This window comes from Zootoca vivipara, chromosome 8 (assembly GCF_963506605.1).
Source record: "Zootoca vivipara chromosome 8, rZooViv1.1, whole genome shotgun sequence".
Taxonomy (NCBI): domain Eukaryota; kingdom Metazoa; phylum Chordata; class Lepidosauria; order Squamata; family Lacertidae; genus Zootoca; species Zootoca vivipara.
Genome location: NC_083283.1, coordinates 10,811,287 through 10,834,814, shown reverse-complemented (window position 1 = coordinate 10,834,814; position 23,528 = coordinate 10,811,287). Strand labels below are relative to the sequence as shown.

The window sequence follows — 23,528 nt, the reverse complement described above, 5'->3', positions numbered from 1 at the left end:
CTTTTTATGAGCACTCCCCCCCCCATCACATGCATTTTTTGAACACATTGCTTAGCTGCAGTAATGCATCTTGAAATTTGTAGAAGTGCAATTTTTCAAAGCATAATCCTGTTTCAGTTTCCATATTGGTTCAAAGGGGACAAACTGTGGTTACATTTCTTTTAGGGAAGTTTTTAATGTTTTGTTTTGTTTTTAATATTGTGGTGGGAGCTGCCCAGAGTGGCTGGGGAAACCCAGTCAGATGGGCGGGGTATGATGTTGGGAAAGATGGAGGGCACAAGGAGAAGGGGACGACAGAGGACAAGATGGCTGGACAGTGTTCTCAAAGCCACCAACATGAGTCTGACCAAACTGCAGGAGGCAGTGCAAGACAGGAGTGCCCGGTGTGCTCTGGTCCATGGGGTCACGAAGAGTCAAACACGAGTAAATGACTAAACAACAACAGCAGTAGCAGCAGCAACAACAACAGATAATTGTCAGATAGGGAGACAGGAGCTCTTCTTCTTTTTATCTTTTTATCTATTATTTTATATTACCTTAGTTATTGTTCCTTTATTCTTCTTTTTCTTTCATTAGTTTTCTTTTTTATATCCTGAGTTTTATTATCTTTTTATTAATGTGTTTGGATTTTAGTGCTCAATAGGTTTAAAAACTTCGATAAAATTGTTTAAAAGGAGGGGAGCAATTTTGGTAGCTTCTCGTTAAAATGCATCAGCCCTGATTATCCCTTCCTTTAATACCCACCCCACATTGAACGCCGGAAATCTATTTTATCCTGCCTGGAGAGAAACCAGGGGAAGCAAGAGGGCAGAGAAAACAACCAATCAACCAACAGATTACTTATTCTAGCTCTGAATTTCTGCCCCTGCTTTATCAGCTAATTGCTTCCTACTGTGGGGCCATCTGCCCTGGCTTCTTGGGACTAAACTCCTGTAGATGCCAAGGGATGAAATATTCCTGTTTTGCCAAGAAATATCAGAATGCCTTTTAGCACCCTGTTAGCACCTGCAAGCTCATCGGATCTGAGAGCGGTTTTTTTTTTTTTAAGACTTTGGCGGAAAGAGATTCCTTAGAGGAATGCTAGGCCCAGTCAAATTATTATTACAGTGGTACCTTGGTTCTCAAACGCTGAAAACCCGGAAGTAAGTGTTCCAGTTTTCGAACGTTTTTTGGAAGTCGAACGTCCGATGTGGCTATCGGCTATTGTTTCTGGGGCGCCTGCACCAATCAAAAGTTGCGCCTTGGTTTTCAAACATTTCGGAAGTCAAACGGACTTCCGGAACGGATTAAGTTTGGCACTTTTGTTTCTGCTATTTTATTTTGCGTTTTGGTTTTTGAGGCTTTTCTGGTTCATTTGTTTTTGTGACTGTGTGGAACCCAGTTCAACCAGTGATTGATTGTGTGACTGCGGAAATGAATAAAAGCCCCCCATCCAAACAATGACTATCATCAGCGCAGGTAAGAATTTTATTTTTTAAAATTTTTATCATCTACAATACTGTCTTATTTATTTTATAGTACAGTACATTGATTATTACTCTCATTTTATGGATCAATGGCCTCATTAGATAGTAAGATTCATGTTAAATAGCTGTTTTAGGGGTTTTTAAAAGTCTGAAATGGATTAATCCATTTTGCATTACTTTCTATGGGAAAGCATGCCTTGGTTTTGGAACGCTTTGGTTTTGGAATGGACTTCCGGAACAGATTAAGTTTGAGAACCAAAGTACCACAGTATTATTATTATTATTATTATTATTATTATTATTATTATTATTATTATTATTACTGTATTAGTACAGTGGTACCTCGACTTACGAAGACGATCCGTTCTTTAGGTCTTTAGTTGTCAAAGCACTGCTTCTGCGCATGCGCAAAGCGTGATTTTGTGCTTCTGCGCCTGTGCTGACTGCACGCACGCCGCTTTGCGCAGGCGCAGGGCACGCGCAGCAAAACCACTTCCGGGGGGGGGGGGACTTCGGAAGTTGAAACCTTCAGAAGTCGAAGCGTTCGAAGCGTTCGGTTGTCGAGGTACCACTGTATTATTATACCGCCCTATACCTGCAGGCCTCTGGGATGCTTCGTTTGCAACATCAATTTGCATGGAACTTTACAGAAGGGCAAGAGGACAGGTCTTTTATAATAACCCAAATCGTTTACCTCTCCATTGTGTCCAAGATCAAGTTGCTGAAATGGCTAAAATGACCAGAAGAATAAAAAAATCAGGAAGACCAAAATTTTAATAAGCAATGGGGGAAATTTATAATTTATCTTAAAAACCATTGTAAAAGTTAAAATCATTAGTAGGATTGGAATAACACTTAATGGTTTAAGTGTTAACCCCATTGGGGTTCATTGCATCATTCCCAATATCTCAACATCTGGGATGGAATCACAAGTGGGGAGAGCTTTTGGGCTTCTGGTTGGCCACTGTGAGATGAGGATACTGGACCAGATGGGCCATTGGCCTTTTTATGTTCAACTTGGGGTCTCCAGATGTTGTTGACCTACAACTCCCAGCATCCTCGGCCAGCGTGGTGTAGTGGTTAAGAGCGGTAGACTCTGGGGAATCGTATTCTGGGGAATCCGGTTCGATTCTCCGCTCCTCCACATGCAGCTGCTGGGTGACCTTGGGCTAGTCACACTTCTTTGAACAGATGGTTTGACATGCAGCATTTAATGGCGCTTCAAGATCCAAGCCGTTGTGGCCTCCTCTAGTTTTTCAGAATATTCCCAAGAGCTCCTTTTGGAACCAAGAGAGCCAGTGTGGTGTAGTGGTTAAGAGTGGTAGACTCATAATCTGGGGAACCGGGTTCATGTCTCCGCTCCTCCACATGCAGCTGCTGGGTGACCTTGGGCTAGTCACACTTCTCTGAAGTCTCTCAGCCCCACTCACCTCACAGAGTGTTTGTCGTGGGGGAGGAAGGAGACTGGAGACTATGCCTGTCTAGGCTCTGCCCTGCCACTGAGCCACAGCCCCTTTGCCCAACATGAAGCAGAACCAGATGAAGACAAACCCTGCCTAATTATACAGCTATTTGGGGCTGTTTCACTTTCTGGTAGGCTTTTGCACGTACTAACCAATGAGATAATGAATTGAGCAAAAATGCAAACAAGCTAAGGAGAGAAAAGATTGTTTCCAGTTTGGTTGGGCAGCGGAAGAGTTATTATAGACTTCTGCAAATGTCCATGAGATGGCAGGACCAGGGAAATATCTCTAAAAACAAACAAACCTTAATGAATCGCAACAGAACGAACTGGAGGAGTTGCCTCGAGAGGTTTCTGCGGAGGACTTTTTACATCTCCCTTTGCACATGCAGTGCTCTGCTTTGCTGAGAGGTTTCTGCTCGTCTCTGCCTCCCCCCCCCAAAATGAAATAAGTTCGGGGCCAGCATGTGGCCCCCGTCTCTGTGTTGCATCTTGCACAGATGCTTCTGCTCAGCAGCTGGTGCCACGGTCGTGCCGAGCGCTGTGTCCTGCGCCAGCAGCTGGTGCCCCTTGATGTCGCACCGGAAGGTTGCAAACACTGCTGGGTGTTATGCTGAGGATGACATAACTCTGTCCATGACAGGGCACATGCCTGGAGCAAGGAGGAAGGAGAGGAGCATCATTTCTAATTAGGACTGACACTGGAGCAGGAGACTCAGCCAGGAGGAGCACCAGCACAGACAGACGTGGAAAGCCAGAGTGTCAGGTTGTCTGGGGCATTTTGACCCAGGTAGCTGTGAACTTTTTGCATTGGGAAAATCCCTTGGCAAGCTAGCTGGGATGCTTTCGTCAGGCATCCCAGTAGTGGTTGCAAGCAAGCACCTTGCAAACCGAGATCTAGGGCATCAGGAGGGAAATATCTGTAGCCTGGCCCTTTGCCTTCTGCATCGGTCCTCTCTTTTGTAGGATGATGATAATGAGATTTTGTAGGATGATGATGATGAGTGATGATGATGAGATTTATACCCCAACCTATGGAGATCAGGGACCATGCAAAAATGTGTTCACTTCTCTTCAGCTTGTGTTGGTTCAGTCCATTTTCGTAGAATTGTTATAAGAATTTAAGGTCTCAAATATATAAATTAAATGTTCATAAATTTACAAGGCAAACACATACATAAGTATGTAAACCACATGTCTGAAATGGTACAGGAGAACAATCCTGAAACCATTTTGACTCTCCCAAATTGACTTCAAATATTTCTCTGCAAGGAGGAAGGAAATGGGAAAACCTCTCCATTGTCTTTTGCTTACCTGTCTTTAGGGCATCTTTCTGTATGAATAGGGTGAGCCTGTGACCTGGATTCAGGAATTAAAGTATTTACCATTACAAAAGAATGGCTGGGCTGCCCAAGTAACCAATCACTGGCCATTGTCAGGTATCCCAGAAGACAGGATTTCTGTTGTAGACCGCCTCCTTCTGTGATGTATGTATGATGTTTCTGGGAGTGGTCTTGAGCTACAGGGCAGGCAATTTCAAAAGTCCATATAAGGGCTTGTGCACCATGATTCTGGGTTCATCCTCCCTCTGTATGTGGTGAGTGAGAACCCTGTTGCAACAGTTTAATAAAGATCAGGCTTACTAGCTGCTTTGCTTCTCAGTATACTCTGGTTGGCCTCTGTTAATTTCTCCTACCGATAGGGAATCCACTTGAGGACTCTAAACAGGCTCTTGGATACCCCATAAGGGAAAAGGAGCAGATTTTGTTTACATCAGAATTGTAGAATTGCACAGTTGTAAGGGTCCACGAGGATAATCTCGTCCAACTCCCTGTGGTGCAGGAATATTTTGTCCAACATGGGGTTCAAATCCACGACCCGGAGATCAAGACTCTCATGCATTTTACCACCTTGTTTTGCTGTATTTGTAGACCAGATCTCAGCCTGTGCAATAAAGCACTTCCTGGCTGTAGGTCAGTTCCCCTTTCTTGTCCTGGCAAGTTCTCCTTTGATTTCCTTCTGTGGGCATGCAGTCCAGCTGCCCCTTTTTCTCCTGCATATGCCTTTGACTGCCTGTCTGAAACTGGCCTCTTTAGAATTGGCCCCCTTTGGCTAGACTGCCTTGCTGGAAAAGACCCAGTGCTGTAAAAATCCCAGCTATTCCCCCCCCCCCCCTGAGAAACCCTGAGCCTGCAGGGAAGAAAGGTCTTGAAAAAAAGTATCAAGAGAGAACAGGGAGCCAAGGGGAGGCAGGACTGATGCCAGAATCCTGGCCTTCATTTGTTCACTGACATTCCTCCACATGAGCTGGGCTTGGAGCACAAGAGCAACAAATGGAAAATTGTACGTGGGAGTTTCGGAGATGCTTCCATTTTTTAACGCAGAGCATCTGTTTACATTTATCTTTAAAAAAGACACATCTGTATTGCAAAGGCTGATGTGTCACTCCAGTTTTGAGGACAGTGACCCAATTTTCTCATTTGAACTTAATCTGTGAGAGATGTCAGAATCATACCTGCCAAGTTCCGGCCTGAGAAATAAGGGACTGGACCGGAAGTAGCAAACCGGAAGTAGCGCTGCCGCCATTTTGGGACTGGGCGGAGCATGCTCAGAAGCGACTTTTGATGCTGCTCTGCCCTGTTCCAAAATGGCCGTCGCACCAGAAGTCGCTCTGCAGCCATTTTGGAACTGGGCAAAGCAGCATCAAAAGTCGCTTCTGAGCATGCTCCGCCCAGTTCCAAAATGGCCACCGCGCCATAATAAACCGGGAAAAAACAAAAAAATCCATTTTTTCGGCTGGGGACAGCTGGAAAAACAGGGTTTTTCCAGGGAATACGGGAGACTTGGCAGCTATGGTCAGAATTGGTAGCCAACAACGTCTGCAGAGCAAGGTGTGCTGTTGCCATTTTTAAAACTGCAGTGTTCTTTAAAAGTTTGGTATTGAAGACAAATCTGTTGAGCTGAGCAGAAATAATGGAAAAAATGTGTTTCTGGCATGGTTACATAAGTGTACAGTATACGCAGAGTAAGAGGGGACTTTTTTCTCCAAAAGGAAGAAACGTTAGCAAATTTCAAACACTTCCGAGTCCCAGAATGTTGTGGTTAATGGAATGTACAAAGCTAATGGTGCCTGGAGATCTCCTGATAATAAAAATGGACTTGTCAGAATTATTAGATTAGGAGATGGATTTAGGAGGACTCATAACAGCATCATTGGGTGACTCCTTGCAGAATCACAGTCTTAATCCAAAATATGCTATGGCATGGGTAGGCAAAGTAAAGTCCGGGGGCTGGATCCAGCCCAATCACCTTATAAATCTGGTCCAGGGATGGTCTGGGAATCAGAGTGTTTTTACAAGAGTAGAATGTGACCTTTTATTTAAAATGCATCTATGGGTTATTTGTGGGGCATAGGAATGCGTTCACCCCGCCCCCAAATATAGTCCCCCCCCCAAGGTCTGAGGGACAGTGGACCGGCCCCCTGCTGAAAAAGTTACACCTTTCCAGTTAGGGAGCAGGATCTCAATACCAGAGTTCATGGTTTGGGTGCAGAAGGTTCCAAGTTCAGACTGCAGCATCTCCAGTTAAAAAATATCTTAAGCAGCCTGACTGGGGCAGATTTCTGCCAGAGGTCTGAGAGAGCTGCAGTCAGTCAGAATTGATACTACCAGGGATCGGCAATCTCTTGCCTTCCAGATGTTACAGGAGTGCTCTCATCACCATCCACACCCTCCAACATTTCTCAGATGAAAGTGGGGACATCCTATATAATAATAATAGTAGTAATTAATAATAATAGTAATTAATAATAATACTGTAATAAAATAATAATAATAATAATAATAATAATAATAATACAGTCATACCTCAGTTTAAGTACGCCTCGGTTTGAGTCAAGGGCGTACCCACCATGCGGCAAGTTAGGGCAGCTGCCCTACTCTAGAAGCAGAGCTGGTGGGCAGAGGCAGAGCACAGCCCGGCGGAGCGCGAGTTCGCCATTCCCGCCGCACCGCGCCGCACCCTCCCTCCAGCTCCCCGGCGCGCCCTCAGGCAAGGCCAAGCGCGGCGGGGAACCAGAGAGCGCGGCGCGGCGGGCGGGAACGCTGAACTCGCGCTCCGCTGGGCTGGGCTCTGCCTCCGCCCACCAGCCCTGCTTCTAGGGAGGGGCACAGCCCGGCGGAGCGCGAGTTCGCTGTTCCCGCCCACTTTGTGGCCCCTCCCCTTCCGTGCCTTGGCCCCTCCCCTTGCCCCCCCTAGTTTTGATCCTGGGTACGCCCATGGTTTGAGTACTTTCAGTTTAAATACTCTGTGGACCCATCCGGAACGGATTAATCCACTTTCCATTACTTTCAATGGGAAAGTTCACTTCAGGTTAAGTACGCTTCAGGTTAAGTACAGACTTCTGGAACCAATTGTGTTTGTAAACCGAGGTACCACTGTAATAGTAATAATAATAGTAATAGTAATAATAATAGTTATTAGTTGTACCCCGACCATCTGACTGGGTTGGTCCAGCCACTGGGAGGCTTCCAACATACATAAAAACATAATAAAATGACGTTGTGCATTCCCTGTAAGAATAAAATTCTTCTTCTTCTTCTTCTTCTTCTTCTTCTTCTTCTTCTTCTTCTTCTTCTTCTTCTTCTTCTTCTTCTTCTTCTTCTTCTTCTTCTTCTTCTTCTTCTTCTTCTTCTTCTAGAAAAAGGTTTCAATGTTCCATAGGGTGCTCTTTTAGAGTTGCCTATTTATTAGCAAGGCATGGTTATAATCTCTGGTTGTAGCCAAAGGGGTGCCCTCTGGCTATAGTTGAACCATAATTCCCATCAACCCCAGCCAAGATGGCTAATGGCCAAGGAGGATGGGAATTGGTAGATGTTGCTGCCCTCAGCTCTAGGTGGTTTTTTAATGTGCTCACTGAGGGGAATGTTAGGACCTTGTGAATTGACTTTAAAGAAGAGATTATGTTAATGCCTCATGTTACACAGGGACCGAGACACTTCTCCGGTGAAGCTGTGGACAAAATATTACACTTGACTCGGATCCCGTTGACAAAGTCATCTTTTCAGCGATGACTAATCCCCATGGAATATTGCAACATGGAGGCGTTCTCCTGATTGCGTTAAGAAATCCATCCACGGAGCCTGAACATTGTGCTGGAAGAGGCTCAGTTCTTTCTCCATCTGTTATTGCCAGCCTCTCGGCTTGCCTTTGTGCCATTTCTTCAAGGATGACTGCTCTTTTTCTAAAATTAAATTTGTCCAAGATAGATTAAAAACAAAACAAAAAAACACCCTCCTCCTCCTTCTATTCTTTCTCATTTCTCCTCATTTGCCTGGTGTCTGTTTACTGACTTCTAGTGCTCTGCGTTAGAGCACGATTTTTCATTTATTCCTTTTTTCTTTACGTATTCAGAGCAGAAGTAAATAGGATCAAAAACGCAAGGCTGCCACTGAAAAAGAGCAGCCTTGTCTCCATTTACCTCCATGACGTGTAATGCAGTCTAGGCCTCCTCCGGGTGACCTACTTATTGAGCATCCATCTTGATTTGCTTGCACAAAGCTACTGCAGAAGTTAGATTAGGACTGACTTTGCTGAGCATTTGTCCTGATTTGTTTGCAGGGAGCCTATTTAGCCATGAACATTCATCCTACATTCATCCTGATTTGCTTGATGGGTATTTATCATTGAATAACACAAGAAGAGCCTGCTGGATCAGGCCAGTGTCCCATCTAGTCCAGCATCCTGTTCTCACAGTGGCTAACCAAATGCCAATGGAAAACCAGCAAGCAGGATTCGAACACAGGAGCCCTTTCCCCTCCTGCGGTTTCCAGCAGCTGGTATTCAGAAGCATTGCTGCTTCCAACTGTAGAGGTAGGGCACAGTATATACTCGTGTATAAGCTGAGTTTCTCAGCACGTTTTTTATGCTGACCTCCCCCCCCCCAGCTTGTACTCAAGTGAGGCAGGGGCGAACGAAGCATGAATGGTATCTAGGGGGGGGGCAGACTGACCACATGGTGCATGCACAGTGCTGCTGCGTACAGTGCATGCGTGCTCTGCCCGTACGGCGGCAGGATCGTTTGTTCGCGGCTGCGGCCGCCGCTGCCGCCCATACAGGTGGTTTGCTGATGGCGCCACAAACATCTGCGCGGCTCTGCTCTCTCCCTCTGCCTCATGCACCCAGCCCTTTGTCCCGCTCCATCAAAATGTCGGGCATAACGAGCAGGGGTGGAACAACCCCCCCAGGCATAACACATTAATGTCTCCTCCGGGCACATCTTCCATAAATCTTGCAGAGTAAACACAAGCGGAATGAGGCAGGGCTGTGAGCTACAAACTACTTTATTGCTACGGAAAAGTCAGAACAAAAGAAAGCATGTCTCCTCTCGCTGGGAGAAGTCCGAACAAGAAAAACAACAACAAACGGAAACAGAATACAGCAAACATCCGCTCCTGTGATCCCAACAATCTCTGCTGGAATGTATAAACACAATCTTGTGACTGTTGTGACTGCGCAGTGAGAAGAATAGAAACCCAACACAGAAGAGTTAGGCATCGGGTGTGTGAGAGAGGGAGAGCCGGGTAGGCCGCTCTCTCTTTCCCTCTCTCTGCCCACACGCGCCTCCCCCACCCCACCCCACTCTGCCCAAGACAGCGGCGGTGACTCTGAGGCGGCGGCGGTTAGAGCAAGATCAGACGCGGGCGGGGATGGTGTGCCTCAGGGAGGCGGTGGCCTTTGCCGCTGCTGCTGCCGCCACTGTTGACACGTCATTTGATCAACTTTACCTTCGTTGATATCTACAGGAGCCTGGTTTAAGGAATTCTAAAGACTCATATTTCCTTTTGGACAAAATTTGTACGCGTTGTCTGTTTGTGGCTTCTGTAACAGTTTTTGTACATTTTCCTCTCTATTTTTGGATCATTAACATTAGATTTAGAACGTGGAATAGTGTGGTAGCTTTTTGTGGGCCATCTTTGTGCTGCTTATTTTTCACCGCTGCTGCACCGGCTGCTGGCGCTGCTCCTGCTGCTGCCTCTCCGTCCGGGGTGAAGAGGCGGCAGCGGAGGGTGTAGCCACGAGCAGAGGATCCTTCACATGCGGCTGTGGCAAGAACCTGCCCACTTCTGTGTTTATTTACAGTACAGTACTTGGTCTGCTACATTTTATTTTTTATTTTCTTATTAACCCCTATCTGGACCCAGTGTTTCCCACCCTAGGCTTATACTCGAGTCAATAAGTTGCCCTGGGTTTTTTGTGGTAAAATTAGGTGCCTCGGCTTATATTCGGGTCAGCTTATACTCGAGTATATAGCCTTCTCCTCCATGGATTTGTCTAATCCTCTTTTAAAGCTATCTAGGGTGAAATCTACACACATATTTAAAATGTTCTGAAAGTGCTTTTGAAAAATACATTGAATTTTCCATAAGGCTCACCATTGCCCTCTAGTGTCACAGTGTATATTGCACTTAAAACACACTTAAAACTTTTTATTTGCAGCTGTATAGCTGAGTCCTGGCTCGGTTGCCATCACTGTGAGACCAAGTGATTATTATTATTTATTAAATATCTATACTACTCTTCATCCGAGGATCACAGGATGGTTTACAATATAAAAATCACAAAAATACATCTCATAGTAAAAACAAAAGCAATAACCCCCTCTATAGTTCCATAGTTTAACTATGCTCCACGTTAAGAAGTACTTTCTTTCACCTGTCCTGTATCTTCCAACATTCAGCATTATTGTTCTAGAGTTCTAGAGTTATGAGGGAGGAAAACTTTTTTCTATCCCCTCTATCCCCTTTCTCCATATATTTTATAAACTTTTATCATGTTGCCTCTTGCCTTTTCTCCAAACTTCTTGTTGTTGTTGTTTAGTCGTTTAGTCGTGTCCGACTCTTCGTGACCCCATGGACCAGAGCACGCCAGGCACTCCTGTCTTCCACTGCCTCCTGCAGTTTGGTCAAACTCATGTTCGTAGCTTCGAGAACACTGTCCAACCATCTCGTCCTCTGTTCTCCCCTTCTCCTTGTGCCCTCCATCTTTCCCAACATCAGGGTCTTTTCCAAGGAGTCTTCACTTCTCATGAGGTGGCTACACACACTTCTAAGGTTCTTCATGCAAGACAAGTGATCCCAATTGAGCCCATGCTGACTGGTGTAATAGAGGTTACTGCCCACACACTTCTGCTGCGCCTTTTTGCTTCTGGGGTGGCACCTCGGTAAAACCACTTCTGTTTGTAGCAGAGTTTTCCCTGGAGGCAGAGGACAAGAACAGGAGTCATACTCAAATTCACAGTCAAGAGCTTCTTTATTGCTTGACTGGTTGCACAAGCATTTCTGTTACTATTATATACAAGCTATTTACATTCCTTCTCTATCTCTCCAGCACGGTATAATCTCAGTCCAGTAATTAAGAACCCTGACATAGCAAAACTCACAGTATCAGCAGCACACATTGTCTTACTTCTAACCTTGTTGTCGGCGTGTGTGCTGACAGTGTGTGTGTGCTTTCTTCATGAGGAAACTGCAGCCTGCAACTTCCTCCCTTTATTTGCACCTCCAGTTGACACCAATCAAGCCTAGAGTACCACTCCTACACACTAAAGAAAATTCTGGAACCCTCTTCAAAGCTTCCAGGAACTTTTATCTGTTTCTTAAAGAATGTTTTCCTAACATGGTGCAGCGAAACATTCTTAGTTTCACTCAACTCTTCTTAATGCTCTCTTCCTAAAAAGCTTGTTGTCTATTTCGTGCCATTAAGCACTCATTCATCCAGCAGACTGGAGGAGGGCAAATGTTGTCCCTATTTTCAAAAAGGGGAAAAGAGAGGACCCAAACAATTACCGCCCAGTCAGCCTGACATCAATACCAGGAAAGATTCTAGAGCAGATCATTAAGCAAACAGTCTGTGAGCACCTAGAAAGAAACTCTGTGATCACTAAAAGTCAGCATGGGTTCCTGAAAAATAAGTCATGTCAGACTAATCTGATCTCATTTTTTGACAGAATTACAAGCCTGGTAGATGAAGGGAATGCTGTGGATGTAGCCTATCTTGATTTCAGCAAGGCCTTTGACAAGGTGCCCCATGATATTCTTGTAAAGAAGCTGGCAAAATGTGGGCTAGACAATGCTACCATTCAGTGGATTTGTAACTGGCTTACTGACCGAACCCAAAGGGTGCTCATCAATGGCTCCTCCTCATCCTGGAGAGTAGTGACTAGTGGGGTGCCACAGGGTTCTGTCTTGGGCCCAGTCTTGTTCAACATCTTTATCAATGACTTGGATGATGGGCTTGAGGGCATCCTGAGCAAGTTTGCAGATGACACCAAATTGGGAGGGGTGGCTAACACCCCAGAGGACAGGATCACACTTCAAAATGACCTTAAAAGATTAGACAACTGGGCCAAAGCAAACAAGATGAATTTTAACAAGGAGAAATGTAAGGTACTACACTTGGGCAGAAAAAATGAAAGGCACAAATACAGGATGGGAGACACCTGGCTTGAGAGCAGTACATGTGAAAAGGATCTAGGAGTCTTGGTAGACCACAAACTTGACATGAGTCAGCAGTGTGATGCAGCAGCTAAAAAAGCCAATGCAATTCTGGGCTGCATCAATAGGAGTATAGCATCTAGATCAAGGGAAGTAATAGTACCACTGTATTCTGCTCTGGTCAGACGTCACCTGGAGTACTGTGTCCAGTTCTGGGCACCACAGTTCAAGAAGGATACTGACAAGCTGGAACGTGTCCAGAAGAGGGCAACCAAAATGGTCAAAGGCCTGGAAACGATGCCTTAGGGAGCTGGGTATGTTTAGCCTGGAGAAGAGAAGGTTAAGGGGTGATATGATAGCCATGTTCAAATATATAAAAGGATGTCATATAGAGGAGGGAGAAAGGTTGTTTTCTGCTGCTCCAGAGAAGCGGACACGGAGCAACGGATTCAAACTACAAGAAAGAAAATTCCACCTAAACATTAGGAAGAACTTCCTGACAGTAAGAGCTGTTCGGCAGTGGAATTTGCTGCCAAGGAGTGTGGTGGAGTCTTCTTCTTTGGAGGTCTTTAAGCAGAGGCTTGACAGCCATCTGTCAGGAATGCTTTGATGGTGTTTCCTGCTTGGCAGGGGGTTGGACTGGATGGCCCTTGTGGTCTCTTCCAACTCTATGATTCTATGATTCTATTCCTCACTTTTGCAATGCATATTCCTGTAACTCTCCTAACTGTACAAAGTAAGGTTCTCTTTCAAAGTGGATTTGTTCTGCTTGGGTGGACAAAGCAATTTAATTCACTTTTGTGGCATAAAACCTAATATTTCCTGCTATGCACTTGAATCCCTCCTGCAAAACACTGACACAGCCTGGAAGGGACCCCTTGATCTGCTTTTCCTCTTCACCATCGAAACCTCCTTGATCTCCTCTGCTTCTTGCTCTCAAACAGAAAGCGGTGAGGCAGTAGACAGAAGGAACACCCATAGCTCCCACTGCCTGCTTGCTGATTGGCTCTCTCTGCCTGGCAAGAAAGCCAATAGCAGCGAGGAGGAGGAGAAGGAGCAACTTCCTGTGATCATGGCAGGGAGGAGCAGGAGGCAAAAGATTCACTGGGTTTTACTCTGCCTCTTCTCCTTGCCTATCCATCATTTATTACAAGCTCTGTTGAACGCAAGCTGCCTTCGCATGGCAGTTTATTCAATTTCATAGCGTTTCATGACATTATATTCAAGCTTCTGCACTATGTTACAACCACTTCTGGAACTATAGTAGAATATCATGGAACTCTAGTGGAATATAGCAGAATTTCCACATTATTTGAAACATTCCCCTCCCCCCCGAAGCCAATAACATGGAAACGAGCGCTAAACTTGCATTCTTCAACAGATGAAGAACCCACCCTTCACCCTAAGGACCCAGGGTGTGTGTGTGTGTGTGTTTGTGTGTGTGTGTTTGTGTGACAACATTAAAACACAAGATTAAAAACAATTTAAAAAGCAACATTAAAAACAATTTAAAGCAACTATATAGCTTTAAAATGGCTTTTACATGCTGCGAAAGCTCAAATGTAATGCAGACCATAATAGGGAAAATGGAATAAACTGTGCTGTGAATGTAGCCAGTCTCTTACGTTGTTTTGAGACAAGACGCCCTTGTTTTCAGGTGTTTTGCAAAACTAAGCTCCATCTTGGAGCTGCGTGTATTTTTAGACTGTATACCTGCAGGCAGAGTTGGCTGGTTTTCATTTTGCTTTGTGCGGCACCTAGGTTCTTAGGCCCTTAAGAAACTGCTGCAAACCCAGAGATAGGTCTGAACTTCCCAGACGATTGCATCAGCTGATCCTTCTTAATGTGTAGCTTGGCACCGTGGCCTTCCAAGGAGCTGAACCTCAAATGTTTCAGTCCCACCTCCCGGCTAATTGCAATGGCCGCAATCCAAGGCAGAGTTAAGCACGCATAAGCCCATCGATTTCAATGGGCTTAAGCATGCTCAAGTCTGCCTTGGATCGTGGCCAACGTCTGCTTCTGCCATCGAGCTATTTTCTCCTCCCGCCCATCTGCTGTTTCCATCTCCAGGCCAAGCCAGGAAGAGAGCCAGCATCATTAGTTAGTCCTTTGCTGATCAGCGGGGAAGCAATCCCTGGATCACAGTGGTAGAGATTTTGTGCCACAAAGAATTGGCGTTCGGCTAAACTGATCTAAGACGCAGGGCTGTGAACGCATCGATACATTTATATTTTAAAAGCCATTAGGAAGATATGCAAAGGGAAAGTCCAGGAACGGCGTATCTAGGGAAGTTCGGTTGATACAAAGCATCTCTCTGGTGTTTCCAGAGGGCTTGAAAACATTTTTCAAAGAATCAGAATCCCTTGCTGTACAGGGCAAACAACAGGATGGTCCTGGGAACTGAACTTTGACCCAACAGTCTGCTGTTACAGCTACTTTGAATGCTGATGTTGCCTTTCCTTTCTTTTCTTTTTTTTGCCTCCAGCTGGGTTAGATCCCAGTTGGAAATGTGAGTTATCTCCACATTGGAAAAGGAATGGGGAAAAAATATGCTTGTAATATGTAACTCTCGCTAATAGAAAACTCAAGTGCTGAGTGCCACTGGCTATATAACTAAAACACAGGGCTGCTGAGAAATAGGAGGGAGCCATTGATATGCTTGGGAGGACCCTATGCTTTTCAGAAGTACGGTGGAGGCATAGCTGCCAAGTCCCGGTTAGAAAAATACGGGATCAGCAGCGCCAGCACCGGAAGTTGCTTCTACGCATGTCCAGACATGGGTAGAAGCAACTTCCGGTGCTGGTGCTGCCCGATTTCCATCACCGATGCACACCACTGGTTCCCAATCAATCGAGCGGTTCGCCTGATGTCCTACTTGCTATGTACTCCACGAGAGAAAGAGGAGAAAGGGTAGGAAGCAGGAATATGCAAGAGAGTTACAGGACAGTATCGTGTGAGGAAGGTGGAGCGGAGAGAACAAAGCCAATAACCAGAAGTGAGGAGCGCAAGGAATGACAGAAGACAATGCTGGAATGGAAGAGGAAGACTGGGTCTGGGCAATAACAAAGAGGCAATGCAGTATTAAGCGATGTTGTGCACCCAATAAGTGACTTTGCCTAGAGGTGTTACTAGGGCTGTGTGCAAAACCAAGTGTTGGTGCCTATGCTCAGGAACACGCTTGGTTCCTCCAAACTGGGGGAGCGAAGGGGTGCCCAAAATCAACAGCAAGGAGAGGATATTGGTGTATTAACTCTGCACTTATAAAGGGGCACAGATGAAGTTTCAGGGATGACAGGGCTAAAGGACGGCTGTGGCTTGGGGGAGAAAGAAGGTGTATGCCAGAGACAAGGGAACCCAGTGAAGAAATGATAAGGGGGTTGTGCACGGTGATGCTGTGATGGGGGCCGTATCTGTGATGGGGGACACTCCATCAGCAGGCGAGGAAAGTGGGGAGGGCACAAGCTGGGGGCATGGGCGTAGGCAGGGGGGGCAGGAGGGGGCAATTGCCCCCCCTAGAAGCAGGGCCACTGGCCAGCCTGCCCCACTGCCCGCCCGGTGCCATCTCCCTTCTCCCTGGCTGGCTGTGGGGCGGGCGGCGGGAAAGCACCAGAGCCGCGCAAAGCGTTTGGCTGGCTTTCCCTCCCTCCGCCAAACAGCCAGCAAGGGAGAAGGGAGACGTCCCTTCTAGCCGGCTGGCTGTGGGGCGGGCGGAGGGAAAGCCAGGCAACCGCTTTGCGCGGCTCTGGGGCTTTCCCTCCACCTGCCCCAGCGATTGCAGAGGAGGAGGATCGCGGAGGGGGAGGAGGGAGTCGGAGCAGCCCGATTTCGGGCTGATCCTGGCTCCCCCTCGTCCCTTCCTATCGCGGAGGGGGAGGAGGGAGTCGGAGCAGCCCAATTTCGGGCTGATCCTGGCTCCCCCTCGTCCCTTCCGATCGCGGAGGGGGAGGAGGGAGTCGGAGCAGCCCGATTTCGGGCTGATCCTGGCTCCCCCTCGTCCCTTCCGATCGCGGAGGAGGAGGAGGGAGTCGGAGCAGCCCGATTTCGGGCTGATCCTGGCTCCCCCTCGTCCCTTCCGATCACGGAGGGGGAGGAGGGAGTCGGAGCAGCCCGATTTCGATGTGGTCCCTTGGCCCCGCCCCTTGGCCCCGCCCCTTGCTCCCCGCCCCTTGCCCCCCCTGATTTTCATCCTGGCTACGCCCCTGGCTGGGGGCGACCCGCCTCGCCGCCTTACCTCTCTCAACCAAGCTGTCAAGGTCCCTGTCGACGCCTAGAAAGTAGCATCTCCTCCAGACTACCTCCTGCAGTACCCCGAGCCCCACGAGGGCCCTCCAGTTCTCCAGGGGCAGGAGGTCGTCGGTGGGTGCATGGAATGAGTGAGCTGGCATTCAAATCTATTCTTTTTAAAAGCATATTGCTATTGTGTTTTGCTATGTCCTCATTGGTAGCCAGTGGGTGGACTGGCACCTGTAGCAATTTCTCAAAATGGTCTGGTACTGTATAAGGCAGTATACGCAAGCATAAAAGAAACAATTCAATTAAAATGCAGATTAATACAATGTTAAAATTCATGTTTAAAATTAAAAATCTACAAGTAAGATAAAACCATTGTGAGATAAAACCTTAGGGGAGGGTTTTATCTTATCCATAAAGGGGGGGGGGAATCTCATGAGCGATATGTTCAAATGTGTTTTTACGCTTTGGGGGCTGCTGCATCGCTTGTTCCTGAACCTTTTCTTCCTTCCAAATGCCCTGAAGATCCATTGCACACCTTGACTTGCATGAAACCTCCTCTCTCTTATTTTCCCAGTGAACCAGACCTGGAGAAGGAGGAGTGGCCAAGATCTCCTCAGGTGAGGATGAAACAGGAAGCAGGGAAAAGCAAACAGCCCCTGAAAACATCCCCACACTCTGGAAGAACTTGTCGGCAAAACTCCTGCACAGAATTGTATCTGCATGAAGACGGTTAGCACTTTTCTATTGGATGGCTGTCCTTGAGCCGAGTTTTCAATGGAGATGATGTATCCTGATTAAGTGGGGGAAACAGAATGGGAGAGCATTTGGGTGTGGATGATGTCATGCAGATAGAGAACTGGAGTTGCGTATATGAGCAATGGAAAAAAGCACTGCAGATTGCCATGTGGATGTGAGAGTGCTTCACCTTATCAATGGTCACAACTCCTGAGATGAATGGATGGCCCCAATGCTCCATTTGCTGCCTTCTTTCAAACATTAGCATTTGTGTATGTTCTAAGATGTTTAAAATAGTCAAAAAGACAACAGCTTTTAATTCCTCTGAATTTTATATCTGCTTTCCACTTTTCAAAGCTGGATCCCAAAGTTATTTCAGGCGGAATAGTTGGATTCAGGCCAGGGGTCAGCAAACTTTTTCAGCAGGGGGCCGGTCCACTGTCCCTCAGACCTTGTGGGGGGCCGGACTATATTCTTAAAAAAAAGATGAACAAATTACTAAGCTCCACAAATAACCCAGAGATGCATTTTAAATAAAAGGACACATTCTACTCATGTAAAAACACCAGGCAGGCCCCACAAATAACCCAGAGAGGACACATTCTACTCATGTAAAAACATGCTGATTCCTGGACCGTCCGCGGGCCAGATTTAGAAGGCCGCATCCGGACCCCGGGCCTTAGTTTGGGGACCCCTGATTTAGGCCCATTGCTTTGCCGAATGTTAATCACACACACACACACACACACACACACACTGCAGTGGAAACTGCATGCAGCTGAGCAGCTCACATTCGGAGCATCAACACAGAAAGGAACAGAAAGAAAGCGACACAAATATTTTGATTGAAGTGTCTTAGAAAACGATTTTAAATCATGGACACCTTGGTTCTGAAAATGGCGTTGCCTGTATTGGTGTGAGTGATGGGGTCCCATGGCACAAAATTTCATGTGGTCGCAGTGCAAAGGAAAAGAGCAAAGATCTTCTCCCTAACTATAATGTCCAAACAAGATGTGATGGGGAAGAAGAATGATAGGTTTGTAAGGAGTCTTCAATAATTTTGCCAAGGAAATTTTTATTGTTCAAGGCCTAATTCTATTAGCCTCTCTTGTAAATGGCGATCCTTTATGAAATGCATTCAGGACCACCAAACAAATCTGTACTGAGATACACCTATCACCATTTTTACTATTGGAACTGCTCTGAATCTGACTTCAGGAAGAACGTGTTTTAACTGCAGAGTGTCCTGGAAAAGACACTCTGCATTAGGAAAGAAGGGAACTGAGTTCCCTCCCATTTTCCACTTTCCAGATGGTCCAAATGACCAGTACCCTGGAGTTCTGATTTGAATTGTTGTCAGGATTCTAACTGCCCTAACTGACCTAAGAATTCTGCAGAGCAGTTGCTGCTGTGGCCGGCTGCTCAGGTGAAAGTCAGCTCAGCGTCCAGCAGCTCAATCTACTTGAGGCTCAGGAGCACCTAGCGAATACTGGTCTATTCCTGGCACACTAGACTCTAGCTGAAGAACGCATTTCACGTAAGTTTATGGATTAAACATTCCTCACTATGCCATCAGGTGTGTTTATGCTCTGTGGAAAAGGATAGCTGCAGTAGCAGATAGCAAAACAGCGAAATGATGAGCAGATTCCCATCCACAACAAGTTGCTGAGGTAATGGCCATTTTCACAGGAACGATGCAACAGTATATTAAATCAGTAGCAGTGTGTTGAAAGGAAGTATGCGTGTCGGCTTCTCTGGATCAGATGTCTATACCTAACCAGGGGGTGGGAGGGAGCAGGGGAACTCTTTCTTTTGCTGCTTCTTTCTGACCATGGAAGGAAGAATGCAGGAGGGAGGATGTCCTTCAATGACTAGACATGCTTGTTATTCCCTCTCTCATTGCATGTTGTCTTCTCTTTTGTTACCAGGATGCCTGCCAATGTCTCCCTGAGTCTTCTCTCCAAACCCCACCTGCGGTTGAGAAAAGGCTCTCTGTTGGTGAGGTGGCTGAGCTTAGTTTCTCGCCTCCAGTTATGTGCGTTCTTGACGGGGATTTTGGGCTGGATGATGTGCATTGCAACAACAGCCGGTGTGAACTGGAGAGTGTGGCGTGTAGAAAACATCGATGGAATCGCCTCTGGAAACGTCTGGATTGGAATCTGGGCTGTCTGTTTTTGGAGAGACCCTTCTAACGATGGCAACTCTTTTTGGCATTGTGAAGTGCTCCATGAGAAATATCCAAGCCTCCCAAGGGAAATTTTTATTGCTCAGGATTTAATGGCATTAGCTTCCATTATGAATTCAGCGGCCCTAGTGTTAACATCATTCGCCTTGTACAATGTTTTTGAGCCCAGAAAACATAAGGATTTTGTGTTAACCTTTTTTAGGATTGGAGCTTTCCTGAACTTATTTGCAGGAATACTTGTCCTGATTTCTGTGATATGGAACATGTCTGCTGTCTTGCAAAATGGGGAAATCAACTTCCCAGACGAATTTGAATTGCCTCCAATTCCCAGCGAGCAGCATATAGGAGCTTCTATTTACCTAGGCTATATCGCTGCGGGTTTCCAGCTGCTGAGTGCAGCATTTGTTGGGATTGAGAGATTTTGCGTCAAGTCCCCCGCAATAGAGACACGTGAAATAGAAACTGTAATGGTGATTACCCCAGGAAGTGCGGTAAAAACCGAGAGTCTAACTACTTGTTTGAAGTGCGGTTCTCTGCTGGATCTGGTAATTCGAGAGGAAACATGCGCAGTGATGGAGGAAAGCGATGTAGAAAATATTGTAATTCAAGAGGAATCCTCCTCAGTGGATACAGAGGAAAGCCATGAATCCCAAAGGTCACCTGAAGGACATCTAAGCCCACCTGAAGTCCCAAAACATAACATTATACATGTGATTCCCTGCAACAGGGAATAATAAACATCTCTTTCATTTACCTGGAGGAGTGTTTATTGGTAGTACCTTGAATAAATAGACAAATTTGGGATTTTTATTCCTTTTAATGCTATAGGATATAATCTTTTAATGTTATAGGACAGGGGTTGCCAACTTCCAAGAGATCTACTCACAGAGTTAAAAACTGGAAGTGATCTACCCCCTTTTGGGGGGTTCAGGTTGAGGTTGAGCTTTTTTTAGGAAGGAAAGCCCTGTTTTGGGGGATTCAGGGCAAACATGTAGAGCTTTTTTAGGGGAGCCAAAGTTGCTGAGCTTCTTTGGGGGGAGCCAGTGATCTACCACAGACGTCCAGTGATCTACCAGTAGATCATGATCTACCTGTTGGACATGCCTGTTATACCAGTTCAAACTATTTAAAATCCTAGCCCAGTATTCTCTGCTGTCTGCAGATGATGGGAGTTGTGGTCCAAAATATCTGTAATCGGCACTTGTGCAAAAATTGCAATGGATCAGTTTTCCAGGCAAAAGATAGAGAGATGGGTATTTTCCCCCCTCTCCAGTTTAAATGATGTACAAGTCTCTGAATATTCTCTAGCACAAGTTCTTTGCTCTCCCGCTGGAGGCTGCTTCTGCCACATTAGAGCTCCAAGCTACAGCTTTATGACCACGTCGCAGGAGGGAACTCAGAGCAGGTCTAAGAGATGTTTCTGTAATGAATGGAGAAAAAAAAGATATGCAGAGAAAACAGCGCTTGAGCATCAGAGTCTCGACAGCAACTCTGGGTAATAGCTGTGCATGTGATCTTTGCTGCCTCAACTCTACCGCCCTCAGTTATCCAGATATAGTGGTAAATTTTGAAGCACAGGAGATCACCATCTCTTCCCCCACAGTCACATCCTCGAGAGCTGTCCAGAAATGCAGGCAGCTGTGTTGTTTCATCACACACACAAATGTAAGTGTACCCATTTGAACTGCTGGTGTGAAGTATAAACCTCACCAAAGAAAAGGAACGATGTACCCAGCCTCTGCTGGGCTGTCTTACTCATTTGTTGACTTCCTCCTCTATGCTAATCTGTTAGAAAATGAACTTGAAAGCCTCATTAACTTCACCTACACTTAGGGTTGCCATATTCCCCAAAGTGAAAATCCAGACCCCCCCCCAAAAAAAACATTTTGGGGCTTTCTTTTTTAAAAAAATATCATACCCCCCCTGCCATACATCTGGGTTTTCCTGGACATTTTGCTGATTCCATGAAAATCTGTGCAGACACTAAAATGCTGCCCGATTTCTGGGTATGTCTGGGAAAATCTGGACGTATGGCAGCCCCTACCTACACAAGATTGTGTTCTTGGTGCAGTTGCTCAAGGATTGGAGATTCTTGGGCAGCTTCTGAGGAATTCCTAAGCACCACCCTGAGCGGCAGCATCATGCAGATCTTTTTATTATTATTTGATGCTTATATTTTAGTATCTCTATTTCTGGCACCTACAAGGGGAATTCTAATTATTTAGACTTACCCAACATCAACCTACAAAGTAATTTTCCTTCCAGCTAATCATCTCATCCATCCCTCGTAAACAGACATAAATTTAGATGAGGCTTCAACTAACCTCATCTGTTCCTAAAGTACTTGGTTCTATGCCCCCTTTTCATTCATTTTTTTTTAAAAAATGGCTATTAACTGGAACATTGGCAGCGATCCATTCTCCCCAATGACATCATTGGATGAGATCATTTCTCACTTGCTAGTTATAGTTCATTGGACTCATTGCAAAATAGGATCAGACTCTAAACGGGAAGCAAGACAACAGAGGAGAATGGTAGTGGATAGAATATTAGACTTGAATCCAGGATTAAGGCCCTTATGGGTTTGTTTCCATCATCTGGTTATCTGAGGTTTATTTCCCCTTAATATGTAAATGTAAAGGGGCCCCTGACCATTAGGTCCAGTCATGACCGACTCTGGGGTTGCGGTGCTCATCTCGCTCTATTGGCCGAGGGAGCTGGCGTACAGCTTCCAGGTCATGTGGCCAGCATGACAAAGCCGCTTCTGGCGAACTAGAGCAGTGCACAGAAACACTGTTTACCTTCCCGCTGTAGCAGTACCTATTTATCTACTTGCACTTTGAGGTGCTTTCGAACTGCTAGGTTGACACGAGCAGGGATCCAGCAACGGGAGCTCACCCCGTCGTGGGGATTCGAACCGCTGACCTTCTGATTGGCAAGCCCTAGGCTCTGTGGTTGAACCCACAGTGCCACCTGCATCCCATTTCCCCTTAATATGGAGTATCAATTGCCAGATATGATGGATAATCATTAATAGACCAATCTTTTAAGTTACATGTAGGGAAACAGGAGCTCTCTAGATCGATGTTGCCAAAACCTTTTTGGTTGTTGTGGACCAGTTGGATGCAGAGGAATGAAGGGCGGAACCAGCTGGGGAACCCCCAAGGGAAGATGGCTCAGAGCCAGGGAAGTGGTGGTGAGACAACAATGAGTGGAGGAGGAGGAGACTGGGAAAAGGAGGTGTTGGGAGATGAAGAGGTAACACAGATTAGTGAGCTGGGAGAGTCTGTGGCAGAGACAAGTCCAGCATCAGAGGCAGAAGCTGACACAGGAAAGGAGGGAGGCCAAGAGGCAGAGATGATTCAGGCTGGTGAAAAAACACAGGTGTCTCTCCCTCCTTCTGCATCAAGTTCTCCTCCCTGCTAGTCTCCTAGAACAGGAAGAGGCATGAAAAGGGTGGAGAAGAGGTTGGCTGCATGCAGGTGCAGTCTCTGATTGCTTGGGAAAACCCAAGCAATGCCCGCCAAGTGTGTGCAGATGATGTTTTTGCTAATAAAGAGTTGACTCCAATTTACATGGTGTGATTTACAGCTGGCTCACTCCTGACATCGGGGTACCACCCCCTTGGTTCCAAAAAATTCATCCCAGTGCCCCCCCTACCCTATAAAAAGCATTATTCAAAACAGTGGTTTGCACAGCCCACTAAGGAAGATAACAACACATTCAAATTCAACACAACAAATTCAAAACAATAACAATTAATTGCACATTCATTCAAAATCCAATTTAAACTATTTAGTTACATTAATTCAGCAAAGTGGATCAACTTGATTCAGCGGCACCAGCTTTTCAAAGCCCGATAACTTATTTAGCAAGAGTCTTAGATAACACATTTAGTTAACGTGTATACACAAAATTCTTAATGCAATGAATAGGCTGGATGAAGTGATTCC

At 45.9% G+C, this 23,528-nt stretch overlaps 1 protein-coding gene across 1 annotated transcript; it reads left to right on the top strand.

Moving 5' to 3' along the window:
- Positions 1–19,126: 19,126 nt before the first annotated feature.
- LOC118089655 (claudin-34-like) lies at positions 19,127–20,986 on the top strand. The gene is made up of 2 exons (XM_035124423.2): positions 19,127–20,066; positions 20,930–20,986. The coding sequence occupies exons 1-2, from the start codon at positions 19,320–19,322 to the stop codon at positions 20,984–20,986; spliced, it is 804 nt and encodes a 267-aa protein (XP_034980314.2). The 5' UTR covers positions 19,127–19,319.
- The last annotated feature ends 2,542 nt before the right edge of the window (positions 20,987–23,528 follow it).

What these genes read in the sequence shown, in the direction of transcription:
- LOC118089655 (XM_035124423.2), top strand. Translation starts at nt 19,320, where the DNA reads ATGCCTGCCAATGTCTCCCTGAGTCTTCTCTCCAAACCCCACCTGCGG. An exon ending in TGATTACCCCAGGAAGTGCG is followed by an intron (nt 20,067 to 20,929) that starts GTAAAAACCGAG and finishes CTGCCACATTAG; the next exon opens with AGCTCCAAGCTACAGCTTTA.